Here is an 18,933-nt window from a genome sequence, read left to right on the forward strand (position 1 = left end):
GATTGCCAAACAATGTTCAAGACATCGTTAACTTTTTAGTTTCCTTGCACTTGCCCTATCTTGTTTCAGCATCTGTTACGATTTCTTTCTTTTTAAATGTTTCTTCATTACATGGGTTAACTATTACTTAGGAACTGAGCCAAGAATATGCTTAGAGAAATGCTTAAAGAGAGAAAAACCCTTAATTAAAATGTCTTCTATAATACAAAATAATGAACCTTAGTTTTGAAACCTTTTAAAACAACATTCTGAAATGCAAAGTTTCACCTGTGCAACTGAGGGGGAAATCCTGACTGAATAAATATTCCTGTTTATTTAGCTTGTCTCTAAGTGTTTGTAACATGAGCAGCTGGCAGTCTTTTTCAAACTAAAACATATCAATGCGTGTTCTATATTATCTTGAGTTCAGCACGAATTTACTTCAGCTGATCTGTTTGCCTGTTAATATGTAACACAATGTATCTAAGGAAAATGCTGTAAGTTTTTTTTTTTTTTTTTGCAAAACACCCAATTTCGTTTTTGGGGGCTTTTATTCCTAGTGAATGTGAATTTACATTTTAGTTTTTAAACATTTAGACATCTTGCTTAATAGACTGAAAACATCAAGAAAAAACACAAACACACATTTGAGCTCATTTCAGACATAAACAGAAAGGGGTCAAACACTCAGGACACACAATACGGCGCGCTTTTAGCCATGCATTTCGTGAATAGCGCCATCGCTATTCACTTACAGAAATTGCACTAATGGGAAACCACATAGACATTTAAACACACATTTAACCCACAAATCAATACTCAGGACAGAAATAAAGGACAGCCCACAGACTGTACTTAAACCAAACCATTTGACATAGTTGTAAGTCAGATTTACAAGAAACGCTTCTCAATTGTGTTCCAAAAGACTGCGAAAACAGCCCAACAGACTGATGTATGTCCAAGAAGCGAAAATACACTCAATTCACTAGCTTTAACTAGCAGAACACCAAAAATCGCTCTGCATATCTTCATTCATAAAATTGCACTGAACAAAGGATCCTTGTATGTATTATGTCCATATTTTAATTCCCTGGGGATACAAAATCACCAAGGAAGAAATATGTTTGTAAATCTAAACCTATTTAGATATTCCCTCTAGGGAAGCCGGCTAATTTACTTCACATCACAACATGGTACCTTCCAAATAAAGCAACACATTCTTCTTATGTGAGCTTTCAAACAGGCATGCCCAAAATATTGCAAAATATACAATATTATAATAAAAATAGTGCTTAATATACTTTTCGTACGTGCACCGTTCAACTAAACCAAATAGAGAAAATTCTCCTCATTACCTGTCTACACAAATTGCAATTTGCATATACAAACCTATACAAATCCAAAAGTTGGCCAACACAAATTCCAAAGTTCCAAAGCTACAGTAAGCGTTACTAAACTACCTTACTCTTCCAAAGCTACAGTAAGGGTTACTAAACCACCTTACTCTTACCAATCAAAAAGGTTATCCAAATTCTAACTGTCAAGTTCTAAATGACCTAACGGTCACTTTGTGTTTTTTTTTAATACTCACGCCAAAAAGGGTTCTCAGTCAGGAGTGACATCATGTGGAGGATCAAAATCAGGAAGAGCAGAAATACACTGCGCTGCAGAGACGAAGAATCCCCAGAATCCCTGTGCACAGAGTACCTTCTTAGTAGAATCCTGTCTTGTCCTCCTCAGTAGCTTTCTGTCTCCTGACAAGATCACTCCCACAGAAAGTCACTTCTCTGATGAAGCCTGCGTTGGCCGCGCCATCTGAAGAACTGAAATCTTCATTCTCAGGGGTCTCACTAATACAAAAGAACTTGGCACAGAAGCTGAAATATTAAAAGACATCTTTTTTAAACTTAATTAAGTGAGACTACGTCACACAGGAGCCTTTAGCACCTGAATGCAGCAGTCTAACGAATACAGAACACAGAGGTCTTTTATATGCTTAGGATTTACAAACTCAGCATAAAAGAAAGGGGCAGTCCTAGCTTCTGCAAGCATACAAAATACCTAATATGGACATACAAGATCTGCAAAATATTAGCCAATAGAAAAACATAATGTAACCAGAATGTCCCCCTTACGTCGTGTTTCTGCCCAGCCCATAAGTCAATCAATTACAGCACTTATAGGTCAATCAGTAATGGCAGAACATGTCTGTATGCAGTTAGGCCAGCTAGTGTCTGAGATTGCTTTCAAAGCAAGGACAGAGGGGGGTTTTCTACACGTTGCAGTCCAAAGGGCAGAAACACTTCATGAATAGAGGAGTCTGTGTAAAGGCAACACAAATTGATGACAAATGTAAGATGGAGTCTAAATTAAAGAACCTCAATGTGATTATATAACAACACTACCGAATTGATGTAATTCTGTATACATTTCGCATGAACTACATATCACAGTCTGTTTTCTATGTTAACTGAACACAAATCACATGGTTATTTAAACTACTTTCATTTCACTGACGGTACTCGTGACCAAGAGACAGGGTCTCGAAACGCGTATAGTGAGTTTTGCCTAAATTTTTCTGCAAATAAAATACTGCTGAACGCATTGGGAGTCCGTGGTGGTTGTGTTTTGACGGAAGACAACGCTTTGATATATATATATAAATATATATATATATATATATATATATATATATATATACAATGTTTTGTTAATTTTTTAACAATATAAGTGTGCAACGATTTTCTTTCCGCTATTTTTTCACTTACCATTATAAGTATAGGGAATCAATACATTTGTAATCATTATTTTTGACACCATATTTCTCTATCTTAGTATTGTGTAGTTCGATAATCTGTTAGTGATCCCATCATGTGCTTCCAGGCAGCGTGTTCCAAACTACTACACTCAGCAGAACTCCGCATCATCCGAACTGCTAAGATGTCTCTATGTTCGCAGTCATCCAAAGGTGAATTCCTCAAGTTACCTGTAGTACCCGGCATTAAGAGGGGTAGCGGGACTCTGGAATTCTTGTGAGACTTACGAAGGCGGTTTGTAGACGGGCAGAAAAAGCCTGGAGGGTGTCCTATGACAACAAGGCCAGGGACTTATTTCTGGAAAAGAGGCGCCTTCATCATAGGCTGATAAAAAAGTCTAAGGCAGCCTACTATGCTGGACAAATTCAGGGGGCGGAAAATTCCGCCAAGGAGCTATTCGGCATCTACAAATCCCTGACTGCGGCAAAGACATCTACAGAGCCGGACAACTGCTCTACGGAGTCATGTGACCGGATTGCCGAATATTTCGCCGCCAAAGTAGAGAAGATCTACTCGACCTTCCCTATTCGGTCGATAGGGTCTGACCTGGAGGTAGCTATGGGGGATGTAGAGACGGCAGGGCATATTACACACTTCTGCACCCCTCCTCCTGAGGAATTAATTGCGGTGTGCCGCTCTGTCACATCAGGGTCCCCGTGGGATCCGGTGTCGCCAAAACGCTTGGTAGACAGCCTGGAAGTCTTGGAGCCTTATATAAGGCACATCCTCGACGTCTCCTTCGGTTCGGGGAAGCTGCCGGAGGGGTGGAAACAGGCGGTGGTGCTCCCGCTCCGGAAGAAAGCCCACTTAAGCTTCGAGGTATTAGAAAATCTGAGGCCCATCTCCCTCTTACCTTTTCTGTCAAAAGTGGCAGAAAAGGTGGTTAATACCCAAATTATGAAGCACGTGGAAGAAAGGGGACTGCTCCACGCGACGCAGTTTGGCTTCAGGCCACGACATTCAACTGAGTCCGCCCTTCTCATGGCCACGGAACATCTGAGAGAGGGCGTGGATGCAGGCCAAACTATGGCTTTGATCCTTTTGGACCTCAGCGCGGCGTTCGACACTGTAGCACACAACATCCTACTACAGTGTCTGAACAGAGGTGGCATCTCTGGCACCGCGCTGAGATGGATCCAAGACTTTCTCAGGGGGAGAAGTTTCCGAGTCAGGCAGGGAGACTGCTATTCGAAGGGGGTGTCATTGGGCCAAGGCGTGCCGCAGGGCTCGTCTTTGAGCCCAACCCTCTTTAATATGTATGTCGCGCCCGTTGCCTCGATTGTGGAGAGCCATGGCCTCCAACTGGTCTCGTACGCCGACGACACGCAGCTGGTGATCTCCCTATCGCATGCGCCCTGTCTTGCGGCCGATGGCTTCCGTTCGTGCATGAAAGATCTAGCCGAATGGATGGCCAACAACTGTTTGAAGCTGAACGGCAGCAAGACAGAGGTGCTGGTGGTGGGGAGGGCCCAGTCTGCTTGGTCGCCGGCGTGGTGGCCTCCCTGCCTTGGACCGATCCCAACCCCCTGCCAGGAGGCACGCAACCTGGGGGTGTGGTTTGACGCGGGTCTCACTTTCGGCCCCCAGATTAATCGGGTGGTGGGAGTTTGCTTCGGGATCTTGAAGAAGCTGAAGAAAGTCCTGGACTTACTCCCGATTGAAGCCCGTCAAACCCTGGTCCATGCCCTGGTTACAGCTAGGTCGGATTATGGGAACCTGCTGTACCTGGGGGCTCCAGAAAAAAGCATGGCGCGCCTGCAAGTGCTGCAGAATGCGGCAGCGCGTCTGATTCTCAGACTGCCTAAAAGGGCGCCTTCTAAGGCGGCCCTCCAGCAGCTACACTGGCTCCCGGTGAGGAGAAGAGTGGAGTATAAAGCACTCTGCACCTGTCATCGTATCTTGAATGGCAGGGCACCCGACCCTCTGACCAAACTCATCGAAGTGTACAAACCTACACGTTCACTGAGATCCTCGGGGGGCGGCTTACTGAAGACTCCTAGAATTAAGAAGGCCCGCATGGGAGGCAGGTCCTTCAGATGCTTAGCGGCTGCTAATTGGAATAAACTGCCAGCGGATCTGCGCCTGGATCCAGTGGAGGCTAGCTTCCGAGCCAAACTTAAAACATTTTTGTATGCCAAATAATTTGCCCGCGCAGTTTTTTGTGTTCCCTGTCTCTCCCACGATCAGCGCGTGGACACGCCGGTGTGCGTAATCGCAGCGCTTTACAAATGTCCCAATAATAATAATAATAATAATAATAATAATAATAATTCAGCATGGAACACAGGATGTGGAACTTGAGCTTCTTAATTTAAAAGCATGCAAAGGGGTATAACAAGCTTTATAACATCTTCCCAAGAAGATGGTCTCTCCGCATGATGTCATTCGATGCTCCCAATCCAAGATGAAGTGTTTCATGTCAGTTCCTGTTTGAATCATACATAAGGGCAGCTTTGACTACTGCTCTGTGGGCAGTAGAAAAAGGAAAACTAAAATGAGAATAACCAACATTATCATCATTTAAGTTTTCCATGTCCCAGGGTGGGGCTGACTGAGCAGGGGCCGGGGCGGGAGAACATGGGGGCTTCCTGGTTACTGCTGTGGAGGAGCTGAAGAGGAGCAAGATGCGCCAGCCGCCCGGCCTGCAGGTAAGTGTTTTCTTTGTTCTTTCCAATTTACACATTACGCTCAGTTATTTTGATTTCTGCAATTTTCTTTTACTGGACCCTTTAAATTACGGGGTACATACTAAGGACTTCCTTTTACCGTGCTACTCTCATAACCAGAACTTTATAAAGCCTTGTTTTTACTACTAGAGTGCACCCTGCTGTCTCTCGCGCTCTGTAAACTTGCACTCACACATTTCACAAATTCTGACTGTAATCTGTTATCAGTTTGTAATTACCAATATTATATTCCCGACTCTGTAAACTTTTTGAATACTCCACGTTGTGTTAATGTTATCCTTCAAAAACAATTCTGCGCAATGTTTCCTCCACTCCTAATTTGTTTAACGGCCTGTACATCATTTCTGGAATTGTTACATCTAGAGCTGTATACATTTTTATTGTAAACACTTTTTTACGTATGCCTCCTCTAAACCTGTTAATCTTATCTATGCCTTATACAGCGCTCAAACACCTAGATGGGTGTAGTCTACATTATTGAAACCAATAAACTAAACACATAATCATATACATTTGCATGTAAATGTAAACAAACAAATAAGTACCTAAATACATTCATCATCAGAGTTAAAGATGCATGTTAGCAAAGTACAGAGAAGTCTATTGTCATCACAGATAATAACATGTCAAAGGCATAGGGAAAAAGTAAGAAAGAAATTAAACTGTAATATTGTTCTTGCTTACCTGCTTTCTATTGTATCCGCACCATTCATTATGTGTAAATATTTTTCTCTTGTACTTAATCTTGTCATTATAACTGCGGTAGCCGTGGTGTCAAACTGAAAACAAGTGTATTTACAGACTGGATTAAGAAACCGAAAGAAGAGCAGAATTTGCCTACATGTTTTAAGCAAATCTAAATTAGCTTACTTTTTTAATTTCGCTTTACCAAGATACTTATTGATGTTGCTCAAACATGTCTTTCAAAGGCGTCCCCCACTCAGCACCATTTCTATGAACTCTGGGTGGGGGTCCAAGTTTGTCAATGGTTTTCAAACGAAGGACATTAATTAACGTTGGCACAACTGTTAAAGTTTATCTATTGAGAAGACCCATTAATACTCTGCCTATAACCAAAGACAGTACCGTCGATGGGCATGTTATCATGCGATAAATTACACATTCAATTTGGATGTTTGATTGTCTATCTGGAATGAATGAATGGGAGAACTAGACAAAGATGACTTAACGGATCAAAGTCAGAGATTATCCCTTTGGACGCCTGTCAAAACAACTATCCACACTCTCATCGTCTCTCCCTCTTACCTGCGTAAACACCTTATTTCTGCCAATTAGTCTTTAAAAACCCAGGGCTACATCTGAAAACGAACTCAAATTCAAATCAAATGTAGGCAGTAATCAAGGGAGTTTGCTTCTCGATATTGGAGCTATATGATGCACTAATAAGCAGGCCAATTAACATCAAATTGGATTATACCAGAGCGCAATAGTCAGGCCGTAGGACTAATATGAAATAAACACCATGAAGTCCATATTGTTGAGAGAAAACTCGTTAACGGATAAATAAACACAAGTAAGATTCCCAGGTCTTGCACCAGGCCCATTGCCCCTCATGAGATTTAAGATCACATTGGACTTTAACCATAAATTACAAAGGTCCCTTACATATTCACAATGTGGTCATTCCCTGTGCTCTTAACAAGCTATTAATCTCTGTCACCTTCCATAAATTGTTAATCTCCACTGCTACCTAGGCAGATAGAGACAATTCTCAATCTTAGTCACCAAATTGTAGAAAAGTTTCGGGGTCAATTTCACTTTCCTTTGCTGTTCTTACTCGCCTTTCTCTGATAGGATTCACTGTCACTTGACACATAACAAAGCAGGAAACTGCCAACAGTTGGGCATCACAACAGTATCCTCACGGGCAGGTGACGATGGCAGGCTGATCCCCCAGCAGAAACCTTCTCTTCCCGTCCACTCTAGCGAGCATAGCTGACCCTTACTATGCCGCCTGGTTGTAGACTCATATGCCAAAGATCACAGGTTGTTTACGCGTTAACTCACAGGCACTGTAAGATTCACAGACAGCTGTGCAGCTGGGGGGGCATGGTCTCCCGGCACTCCTTCATGAAATCCAACAGTCAGGGTTTGGCGGCATCCCTAGTAGTTTGAGGCTAACTCGTGACATCATGGCGCCACTAAGGAGTCATCAACCTCTGAAGAGTAGTATTTCTTAGTAGATATTCTAATGGCTGCAGCCTCAGCCAGGAAGACTGATTTACCCACTATAACCCTAGCTCCGAATGCAGCATTGTAGCGGGGATCATGGAATCATGCAACATAGTGACAATTCCCCGCCAGCCCCAAGGAATCAACTCAGCCGGCTCCCTGGGGCTCTTCGGAATCAGCACCAGCAATAGTCCCGGGCACTGACTTGGGTGCTAACTTTGTGAGTACTCAGGAGACCACCACAGGAGACAGTATGGGCGGGGCTGTTGCGCAATGAAGGTTGTAACATTGGGTGATACGCAAAGCCGGTTGACAATGCCTGTGTTAGCATTGCTCCAGCAGGTTCAGGATTCTGACACTTCCCTATCTTCCCCCGCAATTCCAGCTTCTGCTTTTATTCATATGGGTGTCTCTTATAATGGTAAAGAGGACGGCTTGGATGAGAATCTGGGGCCAACTGAAGAGACCATTTGAATATCTTCATTAAAGAGAGACAGGCATCTGTCATAAAATAGTCAGGGCAACGTTAAGAAGCATAATGTGGCTTTAAAAGACTCAGTCTATCAAGCCTGTGGCCTCACGGATTAGTAATGGGACTCAAGCAGTGGCACCAAAGGCAATCCGTTGCAGGACTGGGTTATGTCTAAGGGTGAGGTGAAAGCCTTAATCTCCTGTTTGTCCACTGCTAATACGGATGGCTAATTGTTGATGAAGGCGGATAAGCAACATTCTGCAGAGCCACTTTCTACCTTTTCCCTCAGCCCAGAAGCCATTTTACCCCCTGAGACCAGCTAAAACTCTTCAGGTGGTTCCCTCTACCGTCATTCTTCACCTGGAGCTTATGCAGACACTTCTATTATGAACCGAGCACAGGAACCATCTTTGTCAGTAATTTCACAGCTGCGACAGACTCAGTGGGTGGAGGCACAACAACATTATGCAAAGTTAAAGCAGAAAATGTGATAATTCAGCAAACTTTGGCTGAAGTCACTGGCAAAGTGACTGTTCTGTCCACAGAAATGGCAGCATCACTGCAGAGAGTTGCAGATGTAGAGAAAGCGGGAATGGCCACTGTAAAATCTATTGAGAAGTATGATCGTCATTTGGCACTGGTCCAAACCATAATTGAAAATTGGAAAACTGTCAGAGGAGGAACAATCAGTAGGTGTTTGAATACCTGCAGGGGAAGATAGGGAGGATCCCCAGCAGTTCATAGTGCAGATATTTGGGAAGGTGTTTCCTGATCTCATGGACTGGGACATGGATTCACAGATTTAGCTGGCTCATCGGCTCCCCATGAAATAAAACAGCAATACAGCCTCTTCTAATGCCCTGCCAGCGCAGCCCTGTCTTCTTCTAGTATATGTCGCAAACATATTCTTGAGGCTGGCAATCTGCTGAAAGCTCACCCAGCTTCATCTGTGGTGGTTGGTTCCATGTCAAACTTTGTCTGCTCACATTTGTGCAAGTCTACAGTGGACAGATGTTAGAAACTTCGCCAACTACTTGCCCCAATGAAGGTGGTTGGGGTTCAAGTTTTACAGCAGGAGCCAGCCTGGCTTAATATTCTTAAAAACGGACGGACACAGCTGGTTCTTAGCAATTTGTGTTGTAGATTAAGCTTACTGATGTTCTACTGTTCTACCGCTGATACTGTTTATAAAAGCTTATGTATAATTGTTCTGATCCAGGTGTTTTCTGGCTATGGTCCTTTCTGGTTTATTTTTTCTTTCCTTCTTTATGGCGGCATGCATGGTTGGAGGGTGTTCAATTGGCACAGGGAGGTAGTCTCTCATGGCTGTCTCATCCACCCACAATCTCGGGGTGGGGATGATTCCCTTTGCTAGATACGGAGGGTCCCAGCAAACAATTAAGCAACAATGATTCATTAGTTGCACATCCCTCTCCTTTCAGCAATGTAACATAAGCCAAAAACAGAGGAGCTCTAACACTATAACACACCGGTTGCCACAATGGAAAGTCTGAACCAGAGGAAGTCCCAGACCAGTCATCAACAAAATATAATAAAAAATAGAGAAGCACTTGTTATGTATGAAAACCTCAACCATGTCTGGTTAGGTCCATTTGTGTATGTTTAGACATGTTTTAATATATACAACACTTGTTTTACTTATACAATGTGAAGAATATACCTCTACACTCATTTAGAGCTTCAAACATATAGTTGAGTAATATTTTCTTTTTACTTCAAATGAGTATCACAAAAAAAACCACATCATACCTTAGTTCCGAACACAGTTATTTGCCGGGCTCTTACTTATAGATACAATTATTTAACGAAGATTTGTAGATATGTTGATGTTATCCCTACATGGATGGCTTCAGCTGTCACGTGTTTCAGCCCTTTTTGCGACTTTCTCTAGGCTATAGTCAAGAAGATAGTCACAGAAAGATGGATAATGGTCCCTCACGCTTTCTCAATGTGGAAAAATGAAATATCTCAGCCAAATGATGCTTGTAAGTTGTTCTCATCCGAAATAACAGTGCAAGTAGGTATTTTAGTGGCTGCACAATCCAAAGCACATGGTCAAATAATTAAAAACGGCTGCCAAGTCCATGTAATAAATACTGAGGGCGTAGACCAATAGCCCTTTATGTTGCTAAGGACCGTAATAAGTCCTTAGCGAGATCGTGTTTAGCCCCCGACGTGCCGCACAACCTGTCCTCTGTCCCAACATTCGAGCGATCTGTTTGTGGGGGTGGATTATACTACAAAGATATAGCATAAAGAATTTTGCAATAGATGGGTTGGAGGTGCTGATGGGTGAAATAAGTCAGATGATCAAATGTTGCAATTTTATTTAATGTTACATAGGGTACACATGAGTGTCGGTTTTTGGTATGGGATGGCTCTTTTGGGGTTGGTTTTTTGTAATGATTATATTTAAGTGTAAGTGCTGGAGAGTATGCGTCCTTAATTTATCTAGCAAACAACAGTTAGTACGGGAGTAGATTAAAATGTACAACCGGCATTTATTATCTTTAACAGAGACCCACCTTGCTTCCAAAGATCGTCTCTTACTTAAACAACTTGGCATTAATATTGTTATACGTACATCTCAATCTGTCTCCATACGGGGGTAGCTATTATTGCAGCTAATAATTTAGAGCTCAAGGTACTGAAAACTGCCTCAGATTCAAGGGGTAGGTGGGTGATTGCTCCACGACACCCTCACTGTTGTTTCCGGTCCACACTGGTGACGGTATAACCTACCTATATTTACATAGGTTTATTCAAGCTTGATAATTTAAAAAGGATCGAACTTTGAGTTACTACCCATTTAGTGTTGTGTTACATTTTCTTCTTCTCTACTGTGTCCTTATGGCTGACGTTGAGATCCCCCAACATAGTCGGATGGCGGTCCGCAATCATTTGCAGGCTTATGACGTCCCCTTGGAGGGCATGGCGGTTGTCGAGTGCTGAAGCGGCATACCCGTTAGAGCTTTTCTACTCATGGGTTACGTTCCCTGTGGTGAATGTAGATAGCAATAAGTCTCATGTTTATACTTAGAAAACAAAGAGTGCCCACAGGTCTAGAGTAAATAAACCTTGGTACGGCATGAACCAACAAAATAAACACAAAGAAAGTGTAGTATAAGGATCCTAAAGGGGTAGCTGATGAGATAGGGGTGCCCCTTAGTGAATAAGGATACCCGTCAGTCACTGTCCGATACCACCCTAGTCATCATCTGGGCTTCCTTATACCCCTCATACCGGGGAACTTACGGGCCATCCACAAGGACTAGATGTATATGTCCAATGGCTCAGAATGTATGAGGAGGTGTGAGATCAGGGTATCAAATGATATGTAACAAATAAATTGCAGTGCATGGAAGTGTATGGAAAAAGAGTGCAATAAAATTATATAAATGAGAGAGATTTGAATTTAGTATTATCCCTCAGTTGCCCAAAATTAAAAACAGTGCAAAGAATAGCAGTTTTAACAAATATCTGCTAGTGGAAACTACACGGTCAACATGTTTCAGCAGAACAAATGGACACAATTGTCCTCTGCCTTCATCAGGACCTAAATGTATATTTGCTACTGCAATGAGTGAAATATAATACAAAAACTAATCATAAACCATTTCACCTGGAATCCTAGGTTTTCTGCTTTCACCTCTTGTTAGTGGATCACTGTTGTTAGATGATGTTTGTTTCATGTCATAGAAAGGAAATGCAAAAGACATATACGTTGTTGGTGTCATTGAAAATTAACATCCAAATATAGCATAATCGCCATTAAGCCAGTGTCATTAAAAAAGTAACAACCAACACAATATACTCAAAATATGAATCCAGCCCTGCCTACCTAGTTAACAGGAGGGTATGGTCTCACCTCACCTGGCTGCGGCTCAGGGAAATGGAGCAACGCTCTATTTAAAACAAAAAGAAGGTATGGACATAGCCAATGTCACAAAGCCTACTTATTGTGATCAGTATGTGCATATTGGGATAAATCACACGATCCTAGTTCAAGATGGTAGGGCTCAAGCTCAGATCACAAAGGAGCATTATTTCAGATGGCAAAATTGAGACCCCCCTTGATTGCCGTTCATGAAGACTCTATGCTTAAAAAGTGTGTAACAACGACTAGAAATATTATATAGGAAATGTTAACGAAATGATAATAAGCACAGTGCCTAGCATGCCAACAAAACATTCCTTCGTATGGATGTCAGTACCCCTTGAACAGGGGTACCCCTGGGTATCATTTGATACCCTAATCTCACACCTCCTCATACATTCTGAGCCATTGGACATATACATCTAGTCCTTGAGGATGGCCCGTAAGTTGCACAGTATGAGGGGTATAAGGAAGCCCAGATGATGACTAGGGCGGTATCGGACAGTAACTGATGGGTATCCTTATTCACTAAGGGGCACCCCTATCTCATCAGCTACACCTTCAGGATCCTTATACTACACTTTCTTTGTGTTTATTTTGTTGGTTCATGTCGTACCAAGGTTTATTTACCCTAGACCTGTGGGCACTCTGTGTTTTCTAAGTAGTCTGTTGGGGGCTGTGTCCATGCGAGGTCTGAAAACATGCCCTAGGACCCTTCATTACCGGTTTGTGCGTATCTCATGTTTACACTCCCACTGCTGTGCCTCTGGAGTATACTCCTTATAGGACACAGGAGATTCCGATTTCAGCTTTTAGTACCGGGTTTGGTTTAATGGCGCCCTTCCCCACTCTGTATCAGCGGTTCGGTTAGGTTCTTTGTCCATCCCAGAAGCATTTTGGCCTGTTTTGGCTGGGTTTACTCCGCACCTGCGTTACATGCAAGTTTCCATTGGTGAGTTGAGGACCCTTTATACCTCTGCTATAGGGGTTGTTCGGGCCTTGGTACAATACGTAGCCCGCAACGTCCAGGGCAGGGCACCTGGAGCTGCGGAGCATCCAGTTGGGCCGGGCGGGATGAAGCTTAGTCCTGTTATGGTTAATGCGGTCATGGGCAAGCGCCCCCAGGATAAGGATGATATGCCTTTTTAGCTTGCTGAGAAATTTCACCCACTGGAAGCAGTATTTCCCAATACAACCCCTGTTGAGAAACATAGGATTCTTACTAATAGTTTGCCAAAAGACTTAGTGTCAGAGGTGACTGATTGTGATACCTTGGGTAAGATATTTCCGGCAGTCTATGCAAAGTGCTTTGGCACATCATCCATGGCTGTCTTACCTTCCGTCATTAAGCGTGTCCAAGATGAATTGGGAATGAGACTTGTTGGAGTGTTTGATGTAGTTTCCGATCTGGTCCTTGTTAATGTCAAGGGTGATGCGGTGAGCTTTCAGGTGTCTAATGCTTTGTGCAATGTCCCCGATGCTGATAAGCCCCGACAGTTGCCCAAAATTATTACAGCGGCTTATAAAATCATTGGGCGAAATAGTTTGGGTATTAAGCCTTTTGCCACAGCAGCGCAGAAGCAAACTGAGGCGGCAAAATCTGACAAAGAAGAGTTCTTGCAGTATGAATTTATCCATCCTGCTCCTCTGACCATGGGCCCGCTGGAGGATTTCCATTGTATAATTTACACTGACGGTTCGTGCATACCCAGACATTAGGGGGCTGTACCGCCCAATTGGCAGAGCTCCATGCTCTGGTGCTTGCACTGGAGTACGCCGATCCTAGTGTGACTACTCTTGTTGTGAGCGACTCCTATTACTGTGTACAGTCTTACAACTACAACTTATTCTTTTGGACTCCGAATCACTATCGTAATTCCAAAGGTAGCACAATTAAACACAAAATGCTTTGGGTTTGAGTGGCTGAGCTTAAAGAAAGGCTTCCGCTCCTGGTTGTAACTCATACGTTTGGTCACCAACGCGTGGGTGTACACGCTGTTGGTAACGGTCTTGCTGATAAAGCAGCGAAGACAGCAGTTGCGACAAACTTAGTGGCAGCAGTTACGCGTGCCAAAATTAAGATTGATGATGACATCTTGGCAGCTATTGCCGCAACAAAGAAGGGAGGTAATTACAAGAAAGGTTTCCCTTCTAAATACTCTTATCATTTAAGTCCTGATAAAGTTCCCTATGTGAGAATTAACGACGTTGGTGACAGGTTGATTCCCAACGCGGCCGCAGGCAGGCTTTGATAACAGAGGCTCACGAGGGTATGGCCTCGACTCATGCCGGCTCGTCAGCTACTGTATCTTTCCTACAACAGCGTTACTGGTGGCGCGGTTTGTACAAACAGATGCGTGATTATGTCCTTCATTGTGACATTTGCCAGCAGATTAAACCTTCAACTGCTACGCGCCCGCCCCAGACACAGTTGTACATATCTAATAAACCGCTTGGGTGCGTTTATTTAGATCACTGCGATCCTTTCTCCTCTGATACTGCGTATAAGTACATCTTAGTTGCAATTGATTTGTGCACACGCTTTGTTTGGGTGTGGCCGCAAAGGAGTGCTGATGCCCGCACTGTCATCAGGCATTTGCGTGTCTTTGTGGGAATTTTTGCATGTGGTACCTTTCATTCGGACCAGGGCCCAGCGTTCGCCCTTAAGGCGTACAAGGATGCCATGCCTTCATTGCGGGTCCAAGTCAAATTTTTGTCTCCATACAGGTCTAAGGGTAATTCAGTTGTGGAGCGAATGAACCGTGACTTAAAGCAATCCTTAACAGCTAAGGTTTTAGGTACAGGCTGGAACTGGCTCGCCCATCTCTATAGCGTGCAACTTGCACTTAATAATCTCCAAAGAAGGTCTCTGGGTGGGAGGACCCCATATGAAATCCTCTTTGGTATCAAAATGTTTGTTGTGGACCTTGAGGGTCTAGACATCGCGGCGTCTGCTGCATCCTTTGACGTAGATGAACATTGTGATGTTTTACAGAATCTATAAAAGACGAGAGACAGTCTTGCGAAGGAACATTTGCCCTCCACATCTGATGCTGCTCTTCAGATTCCGGTAGTTGGCTGGCTACCCTGAGTTGGTGATCTGGTCCATGAGCAGGTGGAGAACAAGAAGGAGTTTGGCCCCTCATATCGTGCACCAGTTCCTGTACTTGGCGTGAAGGGCACAAGAGCAGTGATTTTACCTCCACTTCCTGGTCGCAAGGACAACAGGTACATCTCCATTGACAATGTCAAATTACAGCGAGTGGCCGATACTTCTTAGTATGACACCTGCGGTCAATTGTCCAGCGACGCTGAGAAATTATGTTTTGGCTCCGGCAAGTAACACCGGACCTGACATTGCCATCGAGATGACTACAGTTACAAATCCTTCATTAAATCCATCGGCTGGTGAACCCCTTGATGATACTGAGTATACTTACCCGACAGATTTGTCCATGCCCGATTTGCAGACATGTGTGGCTAATCAGTCGCATTTTTCGTTTGACACTGACTCTGTCTCATCGAAAGCCCCTTCAAAGGTTTCTATTTATGTTGTTTGGTTTAAGAAACATTTTTTGATAACCCCTTGGACTTACATTTGGCTGGACATGGAGTCCTAGGTAATTGTAATATATGGACTGCAGCTCATGACTTTCTGGCACGCAGTTATCTCGAAGAACACCTGAGTTGTCCCCTGATGGTGCTAGAGGCTCCGGCTGTTGAAGAACAAATGCGTTCTTTTCCATTACTGACTTGGATGGCTGAAATGTTCACTGACGATAACAACTGCTTCCTATTGGAGGCGGTTGCATTGTACTGTGTCTATACGCTGTTGGATTGAAGTGACAATTCTTTTGCTACTTCATAGACACGTACTGGACTCATGATTTTTTTTTCATTTTTTCTTTCGACAAATTAGATGGTTTAAACATTATATACCCCTGTTGGGTTTTGAAGTTCTTTTTTTGTGGTTACTGTTTCGGAAATTTTACTCCCAATTATCCAGTTTGGCAAAAATGTTAACTTGGTTCTGTCTCATTCGAACTTGAACTCTGCGTTCTAAAATTGCCCCACTTCTTGTGCGTTCTCCGATCAAGGGAGGATGTAGTGAGGGCAGACCTCTGCTTGCGGACATTGTTATGTTAGCATAAGCTTATTAGATGTATAAACTGCATTTTGCCCTTTTGCCGCTTTTGCACACCACACTGCAGGTTGCTGTTGTTGTAAGTTTGACTGCGTCAATATCTTCACATGAAAATGGCTTGTTTTCAACATCTCTAGACTTACACCGCAAACTTAGTCTGCACAGTGAGTGCTAAAGCCTCCAAGGTTATCATAACAAATGTTAGCTGTTATTCGGTCTAATTGGCTCACGCTTAGACACAACATACACGCAGCTGCAGTTAACTGAAATTCTGGCGCCTTTAATATGGCACTGCATACATGATTTTACACACTTGGAAGAATTACGTTTCCAGAGAGACAGAGAGCTTTTGCAGATCCTGATGTGATTCACTCCTGCTGATATTAGAGGTATGGGATCCCCCACACAAGCCTAAGAGACCTTCTATATTTTATAAAACATAGTTCCTAGCTAGGAGGGGGTGGCATACAAGGCACTATAGGACCTGTTCCCACCATCATTATAATATGATTTCCCCTTTTGTGTTTTATGGAATTGTAACAATGCTGCTTGTATTATTTTTAATCATATGCCTGCTTATGCTCGCAAAAAATACTGCATCTAAGAGCACGTAGTTAAAATAAACATTTTAAACTTTACTGTGTCTCTTTTTTACACATGTTGTGGACTGGTGTGAGAATAACAAACAAAAGAGTGTTCTTGATTCCCACCGTCCCTGAGAGTAACCTAAGTCGCATGTTCTGGGTTGTCTAATCATTGCTTACTTTGCTATAGGACAAAGTGTTAATGTGACACTGATGCTAGTCGGTTAGGGGTTCTGGGTACTAAGGTGAGTTTTTTGGTCCACCTCAATTTACTGAGGTTCTGGGTCTCTGTGCACAGTTCTGTGTCTGAGCAGATCCCTGCAACAAGGTAAGCCAGCCTTCAAGAGCCAAACATCAAGGTAGGGGAAGGCTGGTACACCTAACTTCCGCAGATGTGCTGCGACCACCGCCACCACGTTTGTGAACACCCGATGGGCTCTGGTAAGGTTACAGGGGAGCGCAGCCAACTGAAAATGCTCTGGCCCACTGTGAACAACAGGCCACACCTGTGGGCAGACAGGACGGGAATATAGAAGTAGGTGTCCTGCAAGTCCAGTGTTACCATCCAGTCTCCCGGGTCAATGGCAGACAGGACTTTATCTAAAGTGTGCATCTTGAACTTATTCTTCAGAAAGAAGTTGAGAAGGCACAGCTCTAGAATAGGGCAGTGGCCTCCGTCCTTTTTGGGCTCCAAAAAGTAGCCGGAATTTCAGCACTTTCAGCTACTACTGATGTTGGCATCATCTTGATGGTTCCATTGGCCAAAAGAGCCTGCACTTCCTGTTGGGGCAGCTCCAGCAGCTGGTCGTAAGAAGGGGGCATGGGTGTTGGTGTTTCCAAAAAGGGAATAGAGTAACCCCGTTGGATGATCTGGCATGCCCACTTGTTTGATATTATAGAATGCCAGTGGGTCCTACCACCCACTGGGTGCCCAAAGTTATATGAGAGAAAAATAGGTGTTTGGATACTTACCTGCCAGGGGAGTTGTGGACTAGCTCGACCTCTGGCTGGTGGTCCCACAACCATGGCCACAATGAGGCTGGTTAAGCCTGCTGGCCTTGGTGGCTGCACGGGGGCTCAGGTTTGGACAAGGCCCCATGGAGGACATCTGTAATGGCTTCATTAAATGGGAAGAGAGATTTAGAGAGGTTAACTTGACTGCCACCGAGGTGAGCTGAAGGCCCAGGACCTTAGCTGCTCTGTGCACCACCATTACAAAAGATGTCCCTTCTGCCATAGCCCCGGTGGGAGTAGAGACCAAGCCAGTGTCTGGTGAGGTGTCCAAACCACTGGCATCTGCCAGTTCCTTGTACCAGTTTCCCTTGGGTTAATCTAGGGGGTTCAGGTCCCCATAAGGGTCCTTAGACCCCTCCGAATTGTCTCTTTCTCGAGGCTTATCAAAGGAAAAAGGCACTTGGTCCAACTCAGAGGCCATGGTTTCGGTTGGCATCGGTATCGGACTATACCTAACGGGCTCCATATCTGAATCGAGTATGACGATGGGGTCGAGGCTACCGCAGGAAGTTGGCTGCGCTGGGAATAATAGCATTGGAGCAGACTCCACAGATAGGTTGCGATATTGCAGCTGAAGCCACTCCGGATCCCAACACAGAATCTAAGAGGCCCAACTGCCACCAAGGGTGAACCTGTGTGTAGGAATCCAGTGGGGGGCACTTTCTGACCCCATGGGGCCCAAAGACACTCCAGAGGTGTCAGTCACACAAATATGAAGTGCATGGCCTAATAGAACTCTTTTAGTTGGGTGTATGGTCCTATAGAACTCTTTGAGTTAGTCGGGGGTCGATTTGGCTCCTGGAGACTCTGGGACGCATATAGCGGACCCAAGCACAGACTCCACGGCGGATGCGCCAGAGTGGTCCTGAACTTGTGTTGTAATTCCTGCACCTTTTCCAAAGACTTGGACTGGTGCTGTGAACTTGGGCTTTCACTTTTTGTGGACTTACCAAAAAACTTTTACTGAGATGACTAATAATGTAAAAGGTGGCACCACGCGCAGTCCCAGGGCCTTCCACGCGATCAGATCTTGATCGTCGCAGGGTCATCTGATGTCAGGCGACAAGGAGCTTCAAGGAATGCTCCTGCAATGCCCTCGGGTGCATGACACAGCATTTCTCGCAGAAGTTGGTGTGGAGGTCTCAC

The 18,933-nt window shown here is 44.0% G+C and overlaps 1 protein-coding gene across 9 annotated transcripts in view; it reads right to left on the reverse strand.

Moving 5' to 3' along the window:
- HFM1 (helicase for meiosis 1) overlaps positions 1 to 18,933 on the reverse strand; it is a 4,349,684-nt gene that overhangs the window by 2,017,678 nt on the left and 2,313,073 nt on the right. For all 9 annotated transcript variants that reach the window (XM_078646278.1, XM_078646275.1, XM_078646244.1 and 6 more), the window contains one exon: positions 6,167 to 6,261. In XM_078646278.1, coding sequence (XP_078502404.1) covers positions 6,167 to 6,261 — 95 coding nt within the window. The remainder of the gene's footprint in view (positions 1 to 6,166; positions 6,262 to 18,933) is intronic.

This window comes from Lissotriton helveticus, chromosome 1_1, assembly GCF_964261635.1.
Source record: "Lissotriton helveticus chromosome 1_1, aLisHel1.1, whole genome shotgun sequence".
Lineage (NCBI taxonomy): Eukaryota > Metazoa > Chordata > Amphibia > Caudata > Salamandridae > Lissotriton > Lissotriton helveticus.